Genomic DNA, 20,592 nt, shown 5'->3' on the forward strand with positions numbered 1-20,592 from the left:
CGCCACTGGCGTAAAGACAAACCTTTTACCACTGACAGTGGTGCTTACAGTAATCAGCTTGTTTTTATGTAAAACCCTTTAAAAAAAAACTGTTGCTGTGACTGCAGTGTGAGCTGGAGTTTGGCTTCAATTTGTTTGTGTATCTAAACCTGCTAGAGTGCTAGTACAGCTAACGCTACCCTTCCCCCTTATCAATGCTGCTGTTTGCTTTGCCCCCTGTGCTCCTTCATTCAAGGGTAGGGCATACTAATACAGGAGGTGTGTTACTAGCCGGATCATCAGGTGAAAACGAGGGGGGGGGGGGGGCTAAAAAAAAAAAAAAAACGAATGCAGCCACCACATTGAAGGTTTGGTAAGCTGCAATATCTTACACATTTGGTTTTGGTGTTAATACCGCTTTAATCCAGCTATGAATTCTTAAAAAAAAAAAAATGACATTTATTTTTGCACAGAGCTAGCACAGACACTTACATCTCTTACGATTTACCACCTACAGCAGCTGTACAGCAGCACCAACCAGAGCCAATCAGAACATATTGCTTCATACACTGTACATGTGAACATTACAGAAGTGTAAAACGCATACGATTGGTCGCTTCTCTGATTAATGCTTTTCTTGCCCGGTCTGTCAGTTTAGGTGGACAGCCATGTCTTGGTAGGTTTGCAGCTGTGCCATACATTTTTGGGTGATGGATTGAACAGTGCTCCGTGTGAGATGTTCAAAGCTTGGGGTATTTTTTTATAACCTAACATAGTAGGTAAGGTTGAATAAAGGCAATAGTCTAGTTCAACCTGTGTGTCGTGTCTACAATTATTTCCCATATCCCTGTATGTTGTGTTCTTTAAGATGCACATCCAAGAGTCTCTTAAAAATATCCATGCTCCCCGCAGCCACCACTAATTGTGGAAGAGAGTTCCCCATCCTTATTGCCCTGACCGTGAAAAAACCCCTGCGCAGTTTAAGGTTAAACCGCTTTTCCCTTCTCCTCCAATCTTATTATGTGGCCCCCGTGTCTTCTTATACTCCTTGAGACTGAATAGTTTTTTTCCTATGCTAGGATCGCCATTGAGGTATTTGTAAATCGCTATCCTGTCCCCTCTCAAGCGTTGTTTCTCCAGTGAGAATAGATTTAGTGTTTGCAGTCGTTCCTCGTAATCAAGGTCCTCCAGTCCCCTTATTAGTTTTGTTGCCCTTCTTTGGACTTTCTCCAGTTCCAGCACATCCCTTCTGAGGACTGGTGACCAGAACTGTACAGAATACCCCAGATGTGGTCTAACCAGAGTTTTTATACAGTGGTAGTATTATCGTTCTATCTCTGGAGTGTATATACATTTTTTTTTTTTTATGCATGCTAATATTCTGTTGGCTTTGGTAGCTGCAGCTTGACATTGCATGCTATTGCTCAATCTGTCATCTACTAGGACCTCTGGATCTTTCCCCATCCTTGATTTCCCCCCTAGTAAGTAGTTTGCATTTAAACTTCTCCACAGCTTTGTCCCTGACCTGTCTGGTGTGTTCCTTTTGGCCTTCATGATGCTGTTTATTCACTAAGGTTCTCCAACAAACCTCTAAAGGCTTCACAGGAGATCTGTATTTATACTGAGATTAAATTACACACAGGTGGACTCTATTTACTAATTAGATGACTTCTGAAGGCAATTGGTCACACTAGATTTTATTTAAGGGTATCAGAGCAGTGTTTGACAAATTTGCTTGGAATCTAGGAGCCAGCTAAAAAAGTTAGGAGCCAGAAAACGCGACCCGTCCCGACGAGCTTGCACGCAGAAGCGAACACATACGTGAGCAGCGCCCGCATATGTAAACGGTGTTCAAACCACACATGCGAGGTACGCCGCGATTGGTAGAGCGAGAGCAATAATTCTAGCCCTAGACCTCCTCTGTAACTCAAAACATGCAAGCTGTAGAATTTTTTAAACGTCGCCTATGAAGATTTTAAAGGGTAAAAGTTTGTCGGCATTCCACGAGCGGACGCAATTTTGAAGCGTGACATGTTGGGTATGAATTTACTCGGCGTAACATTATCTTTCATAATATTAAAAAAATGGGGATAACTTTACTGTTGTCTTATTTTTTTAATTAAAAAAAGTGTAATTTTTTCCCAAAAAAAGTGCGCTTGTAAGACCGCTGCGCAAATACGGCGTGACAGAAAGTATTGCAATGATCGCCATTTTATTCTCTAGGGCAGACCTGGGCAATCACCGCGGCGGGGAACATTACAGACAGCGTTCGTTTGAACAGCTGTTTTCCCCGCCGCGCATAGACACTCCCCCTTGGACGGATCTGTCCAATCGCGAGCAAGGGGGAGTCACATAGACACTCCCCCTTGCTCGCGATTGGACAGATCCGTCCAAGGGGGAGTGTCTATGCGCAGCGGGGAAAACGGCTGCTCAAACGAACGCTGTCTGTAATGTTCCCCGCCGCGGTGATAACAGTAGGCAGGGCCGGTACAAGGCAGGGGCGGGAGGGGTCACTGCGCCCATCACACGCAGCCACTGTGCTAACACATGCAGCCACTTGTGCCAACACACGCAGCCACTGTGCCACCATAAATTGTCGCCACTGTGCCAATCACACGCAGCCACTGTGCCAATCACACGCAGCCACTGTTCCCATCAAACGCAGCCACTGTGCCAATCACACGCAGCCACTGTGCCAATCACACGCAGCCACTGTGCCAATCACACGCAGCCACTGTGCCAATCACACGCAGCCACTGTGCCCATCACATGCAGCCACTGTGCCCATCACATGCAGCCACTGTGCCCATCACATGCAGCCACTGTGCCCATCACATGCAGCCACTGTGCCCATCAAACGCAGCCACTGTGCCAATCACACGCAGCCACTGTGCAATCAATTGTCGCCACTGTGCCCATCACACGCAGCCACTGTGCCCATCACACGCAGCCACTGTGCCCATCACACGCAGCCACTGTGCCCATCACACGCAGCCACTGTGCCCATCACACGCAGCCACTGTGCCCATCACACGCAGCCACTGTGCCCATCAAACACAGCCACTGTGCCAATCACACGCAGCCACTGTGCAATCAATTGTCGCCACTGTGCCAATCACACGCAGCCACTGTGCCAATCACACGCAGCCACTGTGCCCATCACACGCAGCCACTGTGCCCATCACACGCAGCCACTGTGCCCATCACACGCAGCCACTGTGCCCATCACACGCAGCCACTGTGCCCATCACACGCAGCCACTGTGCCCATCACACGCAGCCACTGTGCCAATAACACGCAGCCACTGTGCCCATCACATGCAGCCACTGTGCCAACACACGCAGTCACTGTGCCATCAATTGTTGCCACTGTGCCCATCACACGCAGCCACTGTGCCATCAATTGTCGCTACTGTGCCCATCAAACGCAACCACTGTGCCATCACACGCAGCCACTGTGCCATCACATGCAGCCACTGTTTTATCAATTGTTATTGATTAAACAGTGGCTTCCTGTCCCCAGCCTCTGTCCCCCTCCTGTGTCATGTCCCCAGCGTCTGTCCCCCTCCTGTGTCATGTCCCCCAGCGTCTGTCCCCCTCCTGTGTCATGTCCCCAGCGTCTGTCCCCCTCCTGTGTCATGTCCCCAGCGTCTGTCCCCCTCCTGTGTCATGTCCCCAGCGTCTGTCCCCCTCCTGTGTCATGTCCCCAGCGTCTGTCCCCCTCCTGTGTCATGTCCCCAGCGTCTGTCCCCCTCCTGTGTCATGTCCCCAGCCTCTGTCCCCCTCCTGTGTCATGTCCCCAGCGTCTGTCCCCCTCCTGTGTCATGTCCCCAGCGTCTGTCCCCCTCCTGTGTCATGTCCCCAGCGTCTGTCCCCCTCCTGTGTCATGTCCCCAGCGTCTGTCCCCCTCCTGTGCCATGTCCCCAGCGTCTGTCCCCCTCCTGTGCCATGTCCCCAGCGTCTGTCCCCCTCCTGTGCCATGTCCCCAGCCTCTGTCCCCCTCCTGTGCCATGTCTATAAAAAGTACTCGTACCAGTTTTCCAACAATGATATTTACTGCTTTTTATAAAGAAATACAATTGATTTTATGCAGTATTGAGTTTAGCCTTTTGGCCCGGCCCTCCAAAATATTTTTAGTTTCTCATGTGGCCCCATCGAAAAAATAATTGCCCACCCCTGCTCTAGGGTGTTAGGATAAAAAATATATATATAATGTTTGGGGGTTCTAATTAGAGGGAAGAAGATGGCAGTGAAAAATGACATTAGAATTGCTGTTTAACTTGTAATGCTTAAAGCGGAGGTTCACCCTAAAGACATTTTTCTAACATTACATTGTGCTCACTTCCAACATTGACAGTATGCTGTTTTTTTTTTTTTTTTGCTGTATATACCGTCGTATAGCTATTTTCCCCCCCCGGCTTCCGAGTAGTGAATCCCGCGGGAGTGGGCGTTCCTATGCAGAGGCTAAGGCCTTGTACACACGGGCGGATAATCCGCTGAAAACGGTCTGCCGGACCGTTTTCAGCTGACATGTCCGCCCGGAGATTTCTGTCTGATGGTTGTACACACCATCAGACAGAAATCCGCGCGTAAACAATACGCGGGGCGTGGCCGCGCCGTCGCCGCGATGATGACGTGGCGACGTGGGCGGCCCTCGAAGTTCAAAGCTTCCACGCATGCGTCAAATCAGTACGACAAATGTGAGGGATGGCGGTCGGTCGGACGTGTCCGGTGAGTCTGTACAGTCGACCTTACACGTCCGACGGACAGGTTTCCAGCGGATAGATTTCTTAGCATGCCAAGAAATTTTTATCCACTTGAAAACCGGTCGGCTGGACAAATGTCCGCCGAAAAATGTCCGCTAGGCCGTACACACAACCAGATTTGTCTGCTGGAACTGATCCACGGATAAATCCCAGCGGACAGATCCGGTCGTGTGTACGGGGCCTAAGTGATTGACGTGATGACAAAAACTTCCCCCTGGCGCATAAGGCGCGTCACCAGTTTCCAAAAGAAGCCGGACGTCGGTGCGAAGGCGCCGTATAGCGCCGTATAGGGCCGACTCGCAGTTCGGCTTCTTTCGGAAACTGGTGACGCGCCTTATGCGCCGGGGGGAAGTTTTTGTCATCACGTCAATCACTTAGCCTCTGCATAGGAACGCCCACTCCCGCGGGATTCACTACCCGGAAGCCGGGGTGGGAAATAGCTATACGACGGTATGTACAGCAAAACATTTTTAAAAATCAGCATACTGTCAATGTTGGAAGTGAGCACAATGTAATGTTAGAAAAATGTTTTTATGGTGAACCTCCGCTTTAACTTGTAATGGCAGATAACAACAAAAACCTGGGGAATGTCCAGGGAAAAACCAAGCCTACTTACCGACCAGCTTGTAGAAAACCAATTAACCTGTCTACAGTATGCGTTAAAGACAGGTTAATTGGTTGTTCTGCAGGCTGGTCGGTAAGGAGGCTTGGTTTTTCCCTGGACATTCCCCAGGTTTTTGTTGTTATCTGCTTTAGCCTTCCAATGCTACTTACTGTTATGGCCAGCTATAGATGGGGGCAGTGGACATGTTTATGCTTCACCTGTGGTGTTTATATTGGTCCCTCAGTGCACCAACACCTTTGCAGCCATTGTGCTACATGCTGGGTGCTTGGTGTGCTCTTGTACCTTTAAGGAGGGGTGGCTTCCCTTCAGTTCACCTGCCCCTGTCTATCCATTTAAATGCATGTGCCTCCACTGTGGGGACGCTCATTGTTTAGTGTTAGGACCACAGATTAGAGGGTGCCTTGGCGCGGCTCTGTGGCTCACGCATGCGTTTGCAAATGCGTGCGGACCGAACCCCTGTTTTTAACGCATACTGTAGACAGGTTAATTGGTTTTCTGCAAGCTGGTCGGTAAGTAGGCTTGGTTTTTCCCTGGGCATTCCCCAGGTTTTGTTGTTAACTTGTAATACCAACGGCCACCACCAGATGGAGCCAGCTCACATCTGGTGGTAATAAATTGTAATACCAACAACTCACCACCATATATATATATATATATATATATATATGTGTACCGTACATACTTGAGTTCGAGCTGCACGATTTTGGCCAAAATGAGAATCACGATTTTTTTGCTTAGAATAAAGATCACGATTCTCACGGCGTAAAATCTTTTACATTTATACAAACAAAATTGGGCTAACTTTACTGGCTAGTTTTTTTTTAAATTCATTATCCATTATTCATTTTCCCAAAAAAATTGCATTTGAAAGACCGCTGTGCAAATACAGTGCGACATAAAATATTGCAACAACCGCCATTTTATTCTCTGGGGTCTCTACTAAAAAAAATGTGTGTGTGTGTGTGTGTGTGTGTGTGTGTGTGTGTGTATATAATGTTTGGGGGTTCCAAGTAAATTTCTAGCAAAAAAAATTAAAAAATTATTTTAACTTGAAATGAGCTGTCAGAAAAAGGTTTGGTGTTTAAGTGGTTAAACGTTCCTAATTTATAGACAGTTTATATACAGAAGTTCATTCCTTTGATGTAAAAGTCAAATTTGATACAATGTTTAGACTTAAAGGGGTTGTAAAGGTAAACTATTTTTTTCCCTAAATAACTTCCTTTTCCTTAGTGCAGTCCTCCTTCACTTACCTCATCCTTCCATTTTGCTTTTAAATGTCCTTATTTCTTCTGAGAAATTCTCACTTCCTGTTCTTCTGTCTGTAACTCCACACAGTAATGCGAGGCTTTCTCCCTGGTGTGGAGATTCTTTGCATACCAAAGATCATGAAACCTGTGTCAAGATCGCAATGGGAAAAAGATGGCGATAACGATGACGATTAATTGTGCAGCTCTAACTCGAGTATAAGCCGACCTGAATATAAGCAGAGGCACCTAATTTTACTACAAAAAACTGGGAAAACGTATTGACTTGAGTATAAGCCTAGGGTGTCCATGTGCCAATGTCTCACTGTGCCCATGTCTCACTGTGCCCATGACTAGACTGACGTTTAACATGGGAGTCTATGGAAGGGGTGCCCGGCTTTGAAAAATTGGTGCTCCCCAGCCGTGGGTCACCCAGACAAAAAACTTTTGCACACTTATAGAGGAGAAATGGGGCCATATGTGTACCAAGTTCTGGGTCCAGAGGACCTAAGACGGGCCAGTACCGGGTCCCCAAAGTCACTGGAGAAATTACAGTTTAACATGGCAGTCTACGGAAGGGGTGCCTGGCTTTGAAAAATCAGTGCTCCCCGGCCGTAGGTCTCCCAGACAAAAAACTTTGCACACTTTTAGAGGAAGAGTGGGGCTATATGTTTGGGGTCCAGAGGACCTACAGCCGGCCGGTACCGGGTCCCCAAAGTCTGGGAGATCAGGCGCAAAAAGTTGACTGGAGTATAAGCCGACGGGGGCATTTTCAGCACAAAAAAGTGCTGAAAAACTTGGCTTATACTAGAGCAGTGTTTCTCAACTCCAGTCCTCGGGGCGCACCAACAGGTCATGTTTTCAGGATTTCCCTCAGATCAAACTGCTGTGGTAATTACTAAGGCAGTGAAACTGATAAAATCACCTGTGAACAATGATGGAAAGCCTGAAAACATGACCTGTTGGTGCGCCCCGAGGACTGGAGTTGAGAAACACTGTACTAGAGTATATACCAGACCTGGGCAAACTACGGCCCGGCGGACCTTTTAATCCGGCCCACCCCGCCGCCGAAATCACCGCCGCTGCCACGTTAATCACCGCGGCGGGGAACATTACAGACAGCGTTCGTTTGAACAGCTGTTTTCCCCGCCGCGCATAGACACTCCCCCTTGGACGGATCTGTCCAATCGCGAGCAAGGGGGAGTCACATAGACACTCCCCCTTGCTCGCGATTGGACAGATCCGTCCAAGGGGGAGTGTCTATGCGCAGCGGGGAAAACAGCTGTTCAAACGAACGCTGTCTGTAATGTTCCCCGCCGCGGTGATAACAGTAGGCAGGGCCGGTACAAGGCAGGGGCGGGAGGGGTCACTGCGCCCATCACACGCAGCCACTGTGCTAACACATGCAGCCACTTGTGCCAACACACGCAGCCACTGTGCCACCATAAATTGTCGCCACTGTGCCAATCACACGCAGCCACTGTGCCAATCACACGCAGCCACTGTTCCCATCAAACGCAGCCACTGTTCCCATCACACGCAGCCACTGTTCCCATCACACGCAGCCACTGTTCCCATCACACGCAGCCACTGTTCCCATCACACGCAGCCACTGTTCCCATCACACGCAGCCACTGTTCCCATCACACGCAGCCACTGTTCCCATCACACGCAGCCACTGTTCCCATCACACGCAGCCACTGTTCCCAATCACAGGCAGCCACTGTGCCCATCACATGCAGCCACTGTGCCAATAACACGCAGCCACTGTGCCAATAACACGCAGCCACTGTGCCAATCACACGCAGCCACTGTTCCCATCACACGCAGCCACTGTTCCCATCACACGCAGCCACTGTTCCCATCACACGCAGCCACTGTTCCCATCACACGCAGCCACTGTTCCCATCACACGCAGCCACTGTTCCCATCAATTGTCGCTACTGTGCCCATCAAACGCAACCACTGTGCCATCACACGCAGCCACTGTGCCATCACATGCAGCCACTGTTTTATCAATTGTTATTGATTAAACAGTGGCTTCCTGTCCCCAGCCTCTGTCCCCCTCCTGTGTCATGTCCCCAGCATCTGTCCCCCTCCTGTGTCATGTCCCCAGTGTCTGTCCCCCTCCTGTGTCATGTCCCCAGAATCTGTCCCCCTCCTGTGTCATGTCCCCAGCGTCTGTCCCCCTCCTGTGTCATGTCCCCAGCGTCTGTCCCCCTCCTGTGCCATGTCCCCAGCCTCTGTCCCCCTCCTGTGCCATGTCTATAACAAGTACTCGTACCAGTTGTCCAACGATGATATTTACTGCTTTTTATAAAGAAATACAATTGATTTTATGCAGTATTGAGTTTAGCCTTTTGGCCCGGCCCTCCAAAATATTTTTAGTTTCTCATGTGGCCCCATCGAAAAAATAATTGCCCACCCCTGGTATATACGGTACATTTATGTTTTTGGTTGTAACATGACAGAATGTGGAAAATTTCAAGGGGTATGAATATTTTTTCAAGGCACTGTAGCTGCTGGCAATAGTGACATCCTAAAACTCTGACATGCTGGTTGTTGTACTTGGGTATAATCAGCCTGCCCACACACACCAGTTGCAACCAGCTGAGATTTAAACAGTCTATGGCCGCTTTAACACAGATATTTGATACAGTGATCAAAATTGGTTGAAATTGCCTGAAAATTAGGCAGCACATTGGCTTGGTGATTAGCATGTCTGTGTTGCAGCACTGTGGTCCCTGTGTGTGTGTGTGTGTGTGTGTGTGTGTGTGTGTGTGTGTGTGTGTTTGTTTGTTTGTTTGTTTGTGTTTTTTTTTTTTTTTTTTTTTAATCCTGGTCACTTTTGCAACAAGTTTGCACGTTCTCTCTGTGCTTTTTGTGGGTTTCTTCTGGGTACTCCAGTTTCTTCCCACACTCCAAGACATACTCATGAGTCAGGGTTTGACAAATTTCCTTGGACTCTAGGAGCCAGCTAAAAAAGTTAGGAGCCAGAAAACGCACTCCGTCCCGACGAGCTTGCGCTCAGAAGCGAACACATACGTGAGCAGCGCCCGCATATGTAAACGGTGTTCAAACCACACATGTGAGGTATCGCCGCGATTGGTAGAGCGAGAGCAATAATTCTAGCCCTAGACCTCCTCTGTAACTCAAAACATGCAACCTGTAGATTGTTTTAAACGTCGCCTATGAAGATTTTATAGGGTAAAAGTTTGTCGGCATTCCACGAGCGAACGCAATTTTGAAGCGTGACATGTTGGGTATGAATTTACTCGGCGTAACATTATCTTTCATAATATTAAAGCGGGGGTTCACCCTATAAAAAAAAAAAAAAAATGTTTTCTTCTAGCATAAAATTAGGCATAGTAGCGCGAGCTACAGTATGCCTGTCTTAATTTTTTTATCCCCGTACTCACTGTGTAATCGTACATAGAAGATTCCGACTGCCCACGTGGAATGGGCGTTCCAATCCAGACGGAAGGTGATTGACGGCCGGCTCTGGTGCGTCACGCTTCTCCAGAAATAGCCGAAATAGGCTTGGCTCTTCACGGCGCCTGCGCATAGTCTGTGCGCAGGCGCCGTGAAGAGCCGAGACCTACTCCGGCTGTCTTCGGGGAGCGTGACGTGCCAGAGCCGGCCGTCAATCACCCTCCCTCTTGAAAAGGAACGCCCATTCCCCGCGGGCAGTCGGAATCTTCTATGTACGAATTACACAGTGAGTACGGGGATAAACAAATTAAGACAGGCATACTGTAGCTCGCGCTACTATGCCTAATTTTATGCTAAAAAGTTGTTCTGCAGGGTGAACCACCGCTTTAAGAAAAATGGGGAGAACTTTACTGTTGTCTTATTTTTTTTATTAAAAAAAGTGTAATTTTTTTTTCCCAAAAAAGTGCGCTTGTAAGACCGCTGCGCAATCACGGCGTGACAGAAAGTATTGCAACGATTGCCATTTTCTTCTCTAGGGTGTTGGGATAAAAAATATATATATATATATATATATAATGTTTGGGGGTTCTAATTGGAGGGAAGAAGATGGCAGTGAAAATAGTGAAAAATTACATTAGAATTGCTGTTTAACTTGTAATGCTTAACTTGTAATACCAACGGCCACCACCAGATGGAGCCAGCTCACACCTGGTGGTAATAACTTGTAATACCAACGGCTCACCACCAGATGGCGCCAGCTCACCTTCCAAGCCAAGTCGCCAGGGCGCTATTTCTAGTCGCCATGGCGACCAGGATTTGTCGAGCCCTGTCATGAGTTAATTGACTTCTGTCTACATTAGCCCTAGGATGTGTGAGCATGTGAAATGGGGACCTTCAATTGGAAGATCCTCCAGTGCAGGTACTGATGTGTATGTAGAGTAAAGCACTGTGTAAATTCTTGGCACCATAAAAAATACCTGTAATAATTATTCTCTTTCTCTGTTAGTGTCGCCATGAGGTTTTCCCTTTAAAAGAGACGCCTGCTCAATATGAGGTACAATAAATCTCATTCTATCTATCTTTAATATTAGAGCTAAAACTATATCAACTTCAATGTCACTGGACACACCTCCTGTTAACCATCCTTTTTTTTGTTGTTTTGTTTTTTTTCTTCTTTTTTTTTTTTTTTTTTTGTTCATCAATTTAAATGCCAGATTTCTAAGAGATTTATTTATCTTGTATGTTTTCTGCAGATTTCTGGGAAGGTTGCAGAGGATGAAGGTGCTCCGCGTCATCTGTGCTTTTCTTGTGGTCCTCTTCTTCCTGTTTGGTGCCCTTGCTGCCCTCCTCCCCGCTGCTCATGAAGATTCTATGCTGGGGGTTCGGCGGGGAGCATCCTTCTCCAGCCTCTCCTCACAGGACTCTTTCACTCTCATAATGCAAAGCTTTAACAGAACTGATTTGTTACTGAAAATGTTAAATCACTACCAGGCCATGCCCCATCTCCACAGCATCATTGTAGTGTGGAATAATGTGGGGCAGGACACGCCACACGAGTTGTGGGAAAGTCTTGGACCCCATCCCGTGTCTGTTTACTTCAAGAAACAGAGTGTTAACCTCATGCGAAACAGGCTGCAAAACTTTCCAGAGATACAAACCCAAGGTGAGTGTTACTAATGTCTTTCCCTACAATTATTACATGATGCATTGGTCATTTGGTTCAGTTGCCAGCTTCTTCTATCTCTTGCGGACTCCAGCACCATAATATCTGAATCAGGAAGTCTCGCTTCTTCTGTTGGGCTTTTCAATATCCTACATTGCATATAATGCCACTGTTGGAGGGGCACACTGTTGCAGGATGTGGCCACTTGGGGACTTCTATAAAGAGTGCCAAGATGAATGAGAAACGGCCTTCAGACATTTGCTTCACTTTTAGTCAAGCTGTCCATTAAAATGCCCCGCTACTCCACAAAGTGTAGCCTATACAGTATACCTACTGTAAATGCTTACCTTCACCCAACTCTGGAGAACCTCACTGCGTGGCCCTTTCTAGTGCTAGGCAGCCTTGCCTGAAAAAAGACCTGACTGTATCCCAAGCCTACTGTGCTTGCATGCCATTTATTCATTCTTATAGATGAGTCCACGCTTCTCTGGATGGCTGGGGCCCACCATGAGTCATGGCAATAAATGGGGCAAATGGCGTGTGTGTAACCGTTCCAAATACTATAATTGTAGCTGAGCTATAGAAATCTCTACTAAGGAAGTGTGAAGGCTGACTTGTAAATGATATGGAACTAAGTGCCTAGCTGTCATGCTGGATCAGTGATTATGGTATTTGTGAGTTACTGACTTGGAATAAGTGTGCAGATCAGGAGTTCTGACATTCTTAAATGCATGTTTGTCCTTAACCACTTAAGCCCCGGACCATTTTGTTGCTAAATGCCCAGGCCAGGTTTTGCGATTCGGCACTGCGTCGCTTTAACAGACAATTGCGCGGTCGTGCAATGTAGCTCCCAAACAAAATTGGCGTCCTTTTTTCCCCACAAATAGAGCTTTCTTTTGGTGGTATTTGATCACCTCTGCGGTTTTTATTTTTTGCGCTATAAAACAAAAATAGAGCGACAATTTGAAAAAAATGCAATATTTTTTACTTTTTGCTATAATAAATATCCCCCAAAAACATATATAAAAAAAAATTTTTCCTCAGTTTAGGCCGATACGTATTCTACCTATTTTTGGTAAAAAAAATCGCAATAAGTGTTTATCGATTGGTTTGCGCAAAATTTATAGCGTTTAGAAAATAGGGGATAGTTTTTTTTTTCATTTTTATTAATTTTTTTTTTACTACTATTGGCGGCGATCAGCGATTTTTTTTCGTGACTGCGACATTATGGCGGACACTTCGGACAATTTTGACACATTTTTGGGACCATTGTCATTTTCACAGCAAAAAATGCATTTAAATTGCATTATTGTGAAAATGACAGTTGCAGTTTGGGAGTTAACCACAGGGGGCGCTGTAGGAGTTAGGGTTCACCTAGTGCAGTGTTTCTCAATTCCAGTCCTCAGGCCCCCCCAACAGGTCAGGTTTTCAGGATTTCCATTATTTTGCACAGGTGATTTGATCAGTTTCACTGCCTTAGTAATCACCACAGCCTTTTCATCTGAGGGAAATCCTGAAAACCTGACCTGTTGGGGGGGGCCTGAGGACTGGAATTGAGAAACACTGACCTAGTGTGTGTTTACAACTGTAGGGGGGTGTGGCTGTAGGACTGACGTCATTGATCGAGTCTCATTACAAAAAGGGATCACTCGATCGATGCAGCCCCACGGGGAAGCCGTGTTTACATACGGCTCTCCCCGTTCTTCAGCTCCGGGGAGCGATCGCGACAGGGCGGCTATAAACGAATAGCCGCGCCGTCGTCCCGGATCGCTCTCCGCGGGAATCCGCACACAGCGGAGGGGGTCCCGATCGGACCCCCGACCTGCTAGAAGGCGGGGACGTATATATACGCCCATCTGCCTGTACGTGCCATTCTGTGGACGTAAATAGGCGTGCGGCGGGCGTTAAGTGGTTAAAGTGGAACTAAACGCTCCTATAGTTGTCAGAAAAATAGGCTGACATCTTAGCCTCTGTTTGATCTTCAACTGCCATGATGCTGCACATGTGATCAGTTCTAACACCAGCCATTTGATGGTTCAGATGTCTCAAACTGGCGGCCCTCCAGCTGTTGCGAAACTACAAGTCCCATCATGCCTCTGCCTGTGGGAGTCATGCTTGTAACTATCAGCCCTGCAATGCCTCATGGGACTTGCAGTTTTTGAAAAACAGCTGGAGGGCCTGCCAGTTTGAGACCCCTGAACCTCTTGCCGACCGCCTGCACAATGGATCCCCTGCATTAAGGTGTATAGGGGGGTGCGCACGCCCACCACGTCACTGAGGAGCAAATGTGCGTGCCCAGCGGCCGTGATGTCCGCCGGGGGTCCGCGATCGCTCCTGACAGAGCCAGAATTGGGATGTGTGTGTGTGTGTGTGTGTGTGTGCTAGTATATAGGAACAACGATCGGTCTCCTCCCCCAGGCAGTCCCATTCCCCCCCCCCCCACAGTTAGAACACACTGAGGGAACACATTTAACCCATTGATCGCCCCCAAGTGTTAACACCTTTCCTGCCAGTGACATTGATACAGTAATCGTGGCTATTTATAGCACTGATCGCTGTATAAATGTCAATGGTCTCAAAAATGTGTCAAAAGTGTCCTGTCCTGTCCGCCGCAATGTCGCATTCAAAAAATAAATAAAAATGCCATAAATCTATCTAACTTTTGCGCAAACCAATCGATATATGTTGCGATTTTTTTTTTTTTTTTTTTTTTTTAACCATAAATGTGTGGTATACAAGAATATATATCAGCCTAAACTGAGAGAAATTAGTTTAAAAAAAATTGGGATATTTTATTATAGCAAATAGAAAAAAATATTGTATTTTTTATTTTTTTCAAAATGGTCTGCTTTTTTTTATTTTTATATATATATATATATATAATTTATTTTTTTACCGCAGCAGTAATCAAATACTACCAAAATAAAGCTCTATTTGTGGGGGGGGGGGGGGGAATACATTTTTATTTTTTTTGGGGTACAAGGTCGCATGACCGCGCAATTGTCAGTTAATGGCCCGGTCAGGAATGGGGTAAATTCTTCTGGGGCTGAAGTGGTTAAAAGCGCAAGCCAATGTGACAGCTGTATTCCCAACAAAAACCATGGCATAGACTGGAACACTTGGTTACAGTGGATATAAAATGTCTACACCCTACTGTTAAAATGTCAGGTTTCTGTGATGTTAAAAAATAAGATCGATAAATTCAGAACTTTTTCTGCCTTTATTGTGACCTATGAGAATAAGAAAAAGGAGTGGGACTTTAAATGAAGCACACAGTCAGTTAAAAGGTTTGAATAGATATATTTTGTGTATATCGGAGTAAAAATAGTACATCATGGTTTTTAATGTTATAGTATAGTTTATCTATATACAGTTGTGCTCATAAGTTTACATACCCTGGCAGAATTTATGATTTCTTGGCCATTTTTCAGAGACTATGAATGATAACACAAAAACTTTTCTTTCACTCATGGTTGGGGTTTGGCTGGAGCCATTTATTATCAATCAACTGTTTTTTTACTCTTTTTAAATCATGACAACAAACTGCCCAAATGACCCTGATCAAAAGTTTACATACCCCAGTTCTTAATACCACGTATTGCCCCCTTTAACATCAATGACAGCTTGGAAGTCTTTTGTGGTATTTGTGGATGCGGCTCTTTATCTGCTCAGATGGTAAAGCTACCCATTCCTCTTGGCAAAAAGCCTCTTATTCTTAGATTTTTGGCTATTTTAGGATTTACCTCCAGTTCCTGTAAATTCTTGGGCTGTCTTGCATGAACTGCACGTTTTGAGATCTCCCCAGAGTGGCTCAATGATATTGAGGTCAGGAGACCGAGATGGCCATTCCAGGTCGACTTGGCCTTGTGTTTTGGATCATTGTCATGTTGGAATGTCCAAGTACGTCTCATGCGCAGCTTCCTGGCTGATAAATGCAACTGTTCCTCCAGTATTTCTTGATAACATACTGCATTCATCTTGCCATCAATTTTGACCAAATTTCCTGTAACACACATCCCCAAAACATCAGTGATCCATCTCCGTGTTTCACAGTAGGAATGGTGTACCTTTCATCATAGGCCTTGTCGACTCCTCTCTAAATGAAGCGTTTATGGTTGTGGCAAAAAGCAAAATTTTGGTCTCCTCACTCCAAATGACTTTGTGCCAGAAGGTTTGAGGCTTGTCTCTGTGCTGTTTGGCTTATTGTAAGGGGGATACTTTGTGGCCTTTGCGTAGTATTGGCTTTCTTCTGGCAACGCGACCATCCAGCCCATTTTTTTTCAAGTGCCTCCTCATTGTGCATCTTGAAACGGCCACACCACATGTTTTCAGAGAGTCCTGTATTTCACCTGAAGTTATTGGTATGTTTTTTTTTTCTTTTCTTTGCATCCCGAACAATTTTCCTGGCATTTGTGGCTGAAATATTAGTTGGTCTACCTGATCCTGGTGTGGTTTCAAGAGAAACCCCTAATTTTCCACTTCTTGATTTAGAATTTAAACACTGCTGATTGGCATTTTAAATTTCTTGGATATCTTTTTATATCCCTTTTCTGTTTTTATACAGTTCAACTACCATTTCCCACAGATTCATTGACAATTATTTTGCTTTCCCCATGACTCAGAATCCAGAAACTTCAGTGCAGCACTGGATGAAAGATGCAAGGGTCTGTCAGGAGTGCAGAAACGATAGATTATATATATAATCTATCTCACAGGTGAGGATGGTTATCTTTTTTAAAAGCCATTCAAACCTCCTTGTCAACTTGTGTGCATGTTATCAGGCCAAAATCACCAGGGTATGTAAACTTTTGATCAGGGTCATTTGGGTAGTTTCTGTTGTCATTATGATTTAAAAGAGTAAACACAGTTGATTGATAATAAATGGCTTCAGCAAACACTAAACTATGATGTGAAAGAGAGGTTTTTGTGTTATCGTTCATATGCTCTGAAAAATGACCAATAAATCATAAATTCTGCCAGGGTATGTAACCTTATGAGCACACCTGTACATATGTAAACATCTAAAACATGGTAGTACATAACAGTGGAGAGAACTTGTAGCTAAACCACCTATTAGACTTAATATTGCATGTAAAAAATAATTGTCATATTTGCCAAATATTTCATATAAACATGGTGTTTTACTGTGTAATTTTGAAAATGAGACACCCTGATCAGTTTAAACATTGCATGTACAAAATCTTGAAGCATTTCATGGAATTTTATCCACTCTTCAGGAGCAAGCATGTGTATAGCTCCTCTTTAATCCTGGTTTGAAACAATCCCAAACTCCAAATTAAATGACTAATCTAGGGGCCAGAAAACGGCACTGTGCATCCAGGAAAAGATCACCTGAGGGCATGATAATGTTGTAAAATTCATACAAACTGTTTTCCATGATTCTCAATAAAGTGAGCCCACCCTCATGATAATCCTGGCAGAAACCCCTATCTGAGTGAACTGGTTCTCCTAAGACTCATCTTGCACTGTTCTTCTCAATATAAACGCGTCAGAGCAGGGAAGATGACCGTGGCTCGTGTTCGTGAACCAAAGCGGGAGTTCATGTACCTAAGCAAATTTTTTTTTTTTTTTTTTTTTTTGTGAAACTCTTCTGTTCGCCGAACCTGAGTTGTTCGTGAACCAAGGTATCACTGTATGCTTTGGGTCATTGTCATGCTCATGTTCAGCTTTCGAGCAGAAGCCCTGAAGGTTTTTTGCCAATATTGACTGTTATTTGGAACTATTCATAATTCCTTCTACCTTGACTAAGGCCCCTGTTCCAGTTAAAGCGGATGTGCCATGGGGAAAAACATATTAAAAGCCAGCAGCTACAAATACTGCAGCTGCTGACTTTTAATATAGGACACTTACCTGTCCTGGAGTCCAGCGCCGATCGCAGCAGAGGACGAGCGATCGCTCGTCTCTCTGCTGCTCCCCCGCATCCACGCTGAGGGAACCAGGAAGTGAAGCTCTGCGGCTTCACTACGGGCGCATGCGCGAGTCGCGCCGTGCCCGCCGATTAGCTCCCGCTGTGTGCTGGGAGCCGAGTGTTCCAGCACACAACGGGGGGGGGGGGGTGACGGGAAGTTACGGAATGCCGTCTTTTGCCCGTGAATGCCGGGCCGGAAGTGGGTGCAAATACCTGGTCTTTAGACAGGTATCTGCACCCCCCTCCCCCTGAAAGGTGTCAAATGTGACACCGGAGGGGGGGAGGGTTCCGATCAGCGTGACATCCACTTTAGGGTGGAGAACCGCTTTAAAGAAAAAACGGCCCCAAAGCATGATGCTGCCACCACCATGCTTCATGATAGTGTACCTAGCTCTCAATGCAGCTGGTCGCACATCTCCAGGGTGGCTTGTGAGCGAATTGCATAGGGGTCCTGTGCGTCTTTGGCTCAGTTTCAGGTTTGAATTCAGGCAAAAATCCGGGCATGATTCGTCCCTGAAACTGAGAACAGGGATGGCACCCACATCAAGTGTGAATCCAGCCTAAAAGGTGAAAAGTTTTGAAATGATTTGTGTTTGATTATATATAATCTATTATATATATATATATATATATATATATATATATATATATATATAATATATATAAATATATAATATATATACAAATTATTATTAATTTGCATAACCGAAACACACTGGACATTTTAACAGGGTGTGTAGACTTTCCACTGTATGACTGGACAATGGAGAGAAGGTATCTGGGTGGATCTCAACATGTCTGATCCTACAGAGTCTGGAGAACTGTGATATCAGCTGACAGCAGGCTTTATTTCAGTGTTGGTGTGGTCTGGGTCACAGGAGAGAATAAATAAGTGCACTCCTGTGACCGGCAATGAGAAGTATGGCCAAAAGCTCCTTTAATTTTCAGTCTGGGCTGGATTTTATCTTTAAAGTGATTCTAAGGTAATTTTAAAGAAATAAAATTACAAACATGTCATACTTGCCCGCTCTGCACTAGTTTTTCACGAGCAGCGCCGATACTTCCTCTTCTCAGGTCTTTTTCCTGGCTTATCCCCCCTGCCGAGGGCCTCCATAGCTATGGGCGCAGTCATGCCATGCTGGTCCCCGAGCCGGCTATGTGCGTCCATCGACGTACATAATGTGGCTCAAGCCTGCTCCCTCCTCACTGGCCGTGATTGATGGCAGCAGGAGCCTCTCTGTCCAATGAGAGCAGAGAGAGCTGGGATTTCTAGATTGAGATGGGGTTCAGGTAAGTATTGAGGGGGGGGTGCTGCTTGCAGAATAAATAAATATATATATATATATATATATATATATATATATATAATATAATGTGTGTGTTGTGTTTTTTTTTTTTTTTTTTTTGTGTGAGAAGAATGAGTTGAGCAGTACACAATGTTCACATTACTGTTACTGATTGGCAGTGAGGGATTGAACACTGCATTAATGCAGAGCATGAACTGTTTGTCTCTTACAGCTGTGTTAATGATGGATGATGACACACTCCTTAGTGCATACGACATCTCCTTTGCTTTCTCCATATGGCAGGTAATTAAAACAGATGATGTCTGAACTGTGATTCTTCAACCCGGACCATTAGTTTTGCTGATCATATTATGCCAGTAATAAACAAAATGACTGTTTTTTAAAAGACAAGGATTTATTTATGTCACTAGAATTCTGTTATTTATCTGTCGACTGAATATGTTTACTCTGTGTAGGCCTTTATGGTAGCCTTATGCCAGTTTTTCTGTCGGTCTCAAACTTTGGATGCAGTTATTATCAAAGATTACTACAAAACACCCCCAGAAAAAGTTATGAAGAAGAAAAGGGAGGTTGATATGTAGTTCTAACATACTCCCTGTCCTGTGGTGACAACGCTGCTCAGTATGGTTGACACTTTACAACAGGAAGTGAATTATGGGGCAGGTATATCAAGAAATGCAGCCACCACATCTAAGGACCGGTAGGCTGCAATACTGTAGATACAAATGGACAATAAACCATTTATTCAGTGCCATGTACCCCACAATTTCGTGCTGCCTTGCGGGTGTGTTAGGTACCCTTTGAAAAAGGGTAAGGGGGTGGGGGGGCAAGCTTTACAAAACACATGGTGAGAGCTGAGGGGATCTGGGGGTTGCCCCCAGCTGGCATTTGGCTTTAACGGTAAGTGGCTGTCCTATGTGATGTGGTGGACAGAAATCCCAAGCGTGGTAAAGAAATACAAATACTTTTTACATGTAACACTGCTCCCATATATGTATTTTATATTTTTATGTGTTTTTTTTTTTATTTTTTATTTTTTTTAACAAAACGGGTTCTTTATTGAGCAAAAAGATTATCGTACAGATATATACAAAAACAAGTAAATAGTCGCTGACATAGCAAGCGACATGGCAGTATACACAATTGAGAACAACAAACGGACAATATACATTTACAGAATCATACTGTATACCAAAAGAACAGAGACATGAAAAAGTACTGCAGTAAGACCAACAGGACCTCATCTGCACTCCAACCAACGGATCTCCGGGAAAGTACAGGCAGCCAGGAGAGCGGAGAGGGAGAGTTCAGAGTCAACATCCAGAACACCCACCCAGTGGGATGCAGGCAGTAAGGAGGAGAGCCCCTCTATGGCTACAGCCACGCCTGCCACACCTTGTCAAATTTCCAGGGACACCCTCTACTGATTTACGTTAACTTGTAGAGTGGCAGAGCAGCGTCAATCATAGCCAACCAGGAGGACACAGACGGGGGGTCAGGAGATGACCATTTACAGATAATCGCCTTTTTGGCATAAAATAACAGGCAAGCGATAAGTAGCTTACTGTGATGGGATCTTTGGTCATTGTCAGGTATACCCAGAAGGGCCAGCTCCGGCGTCAGGGGAAGCGACAGAACTAATTTAAGA

At 45.4% G+C, this 20,592-nt stretch overlaps 1 protein-coding gene across 4 annotated transcripts in view; it reads left to right on the forward strand.

Annotated features, from left to right (window-relative positions):
• The window catches only part of EXTL2 (exostosin like glycosyltransferase 2), a 38,574-nt gene that overhangs the window by 5,000 nt on the left and 12,982 nt on the right, over positions 1 to 20,592 (forward strand). For 3 of the 4 annotated variants that reach the window (XM_040359932.1, XM_040359933.1, XM_040359931.1), the window contains exons 2-4: positions 11,052 to 11,099; positions 11,299 to 11,708; positions 19,156 to 19,226. In XM_040359932.1, coding sequence (XP_040215866.1) covers positions 11,095 to 11,099; positions 11,299 to 11,708; positions 19,156 to 19,226 — 486 coding nt within the window. In that variant the 5' untranslated portion in view covers positions 11,052 to 11,094. The remainder of the gene's footprint in view (positions 1 to 11,051; positions 11,100 to 11,298; positions 11,709 to 19,155; positions 19,227 to 20,592) is intronic. The other variant, XM_040359934.1, reaches the window with a different exon arrangement.

The sequence above is a fragment of the Rana temporaria genome, chromosome 7 (genome assembly GCF_905171775.1).
Source record: "Rana temporaria chromosome 7, aRanTem1.1, whole genome shotgun sequence".
Classification (NCBI taxonomy): domain Eukaryota; kingdom Metazoa; phylum Chordata; class Amphibia; order Anura; family Ranidae; genus Rana; species Rana temporaria.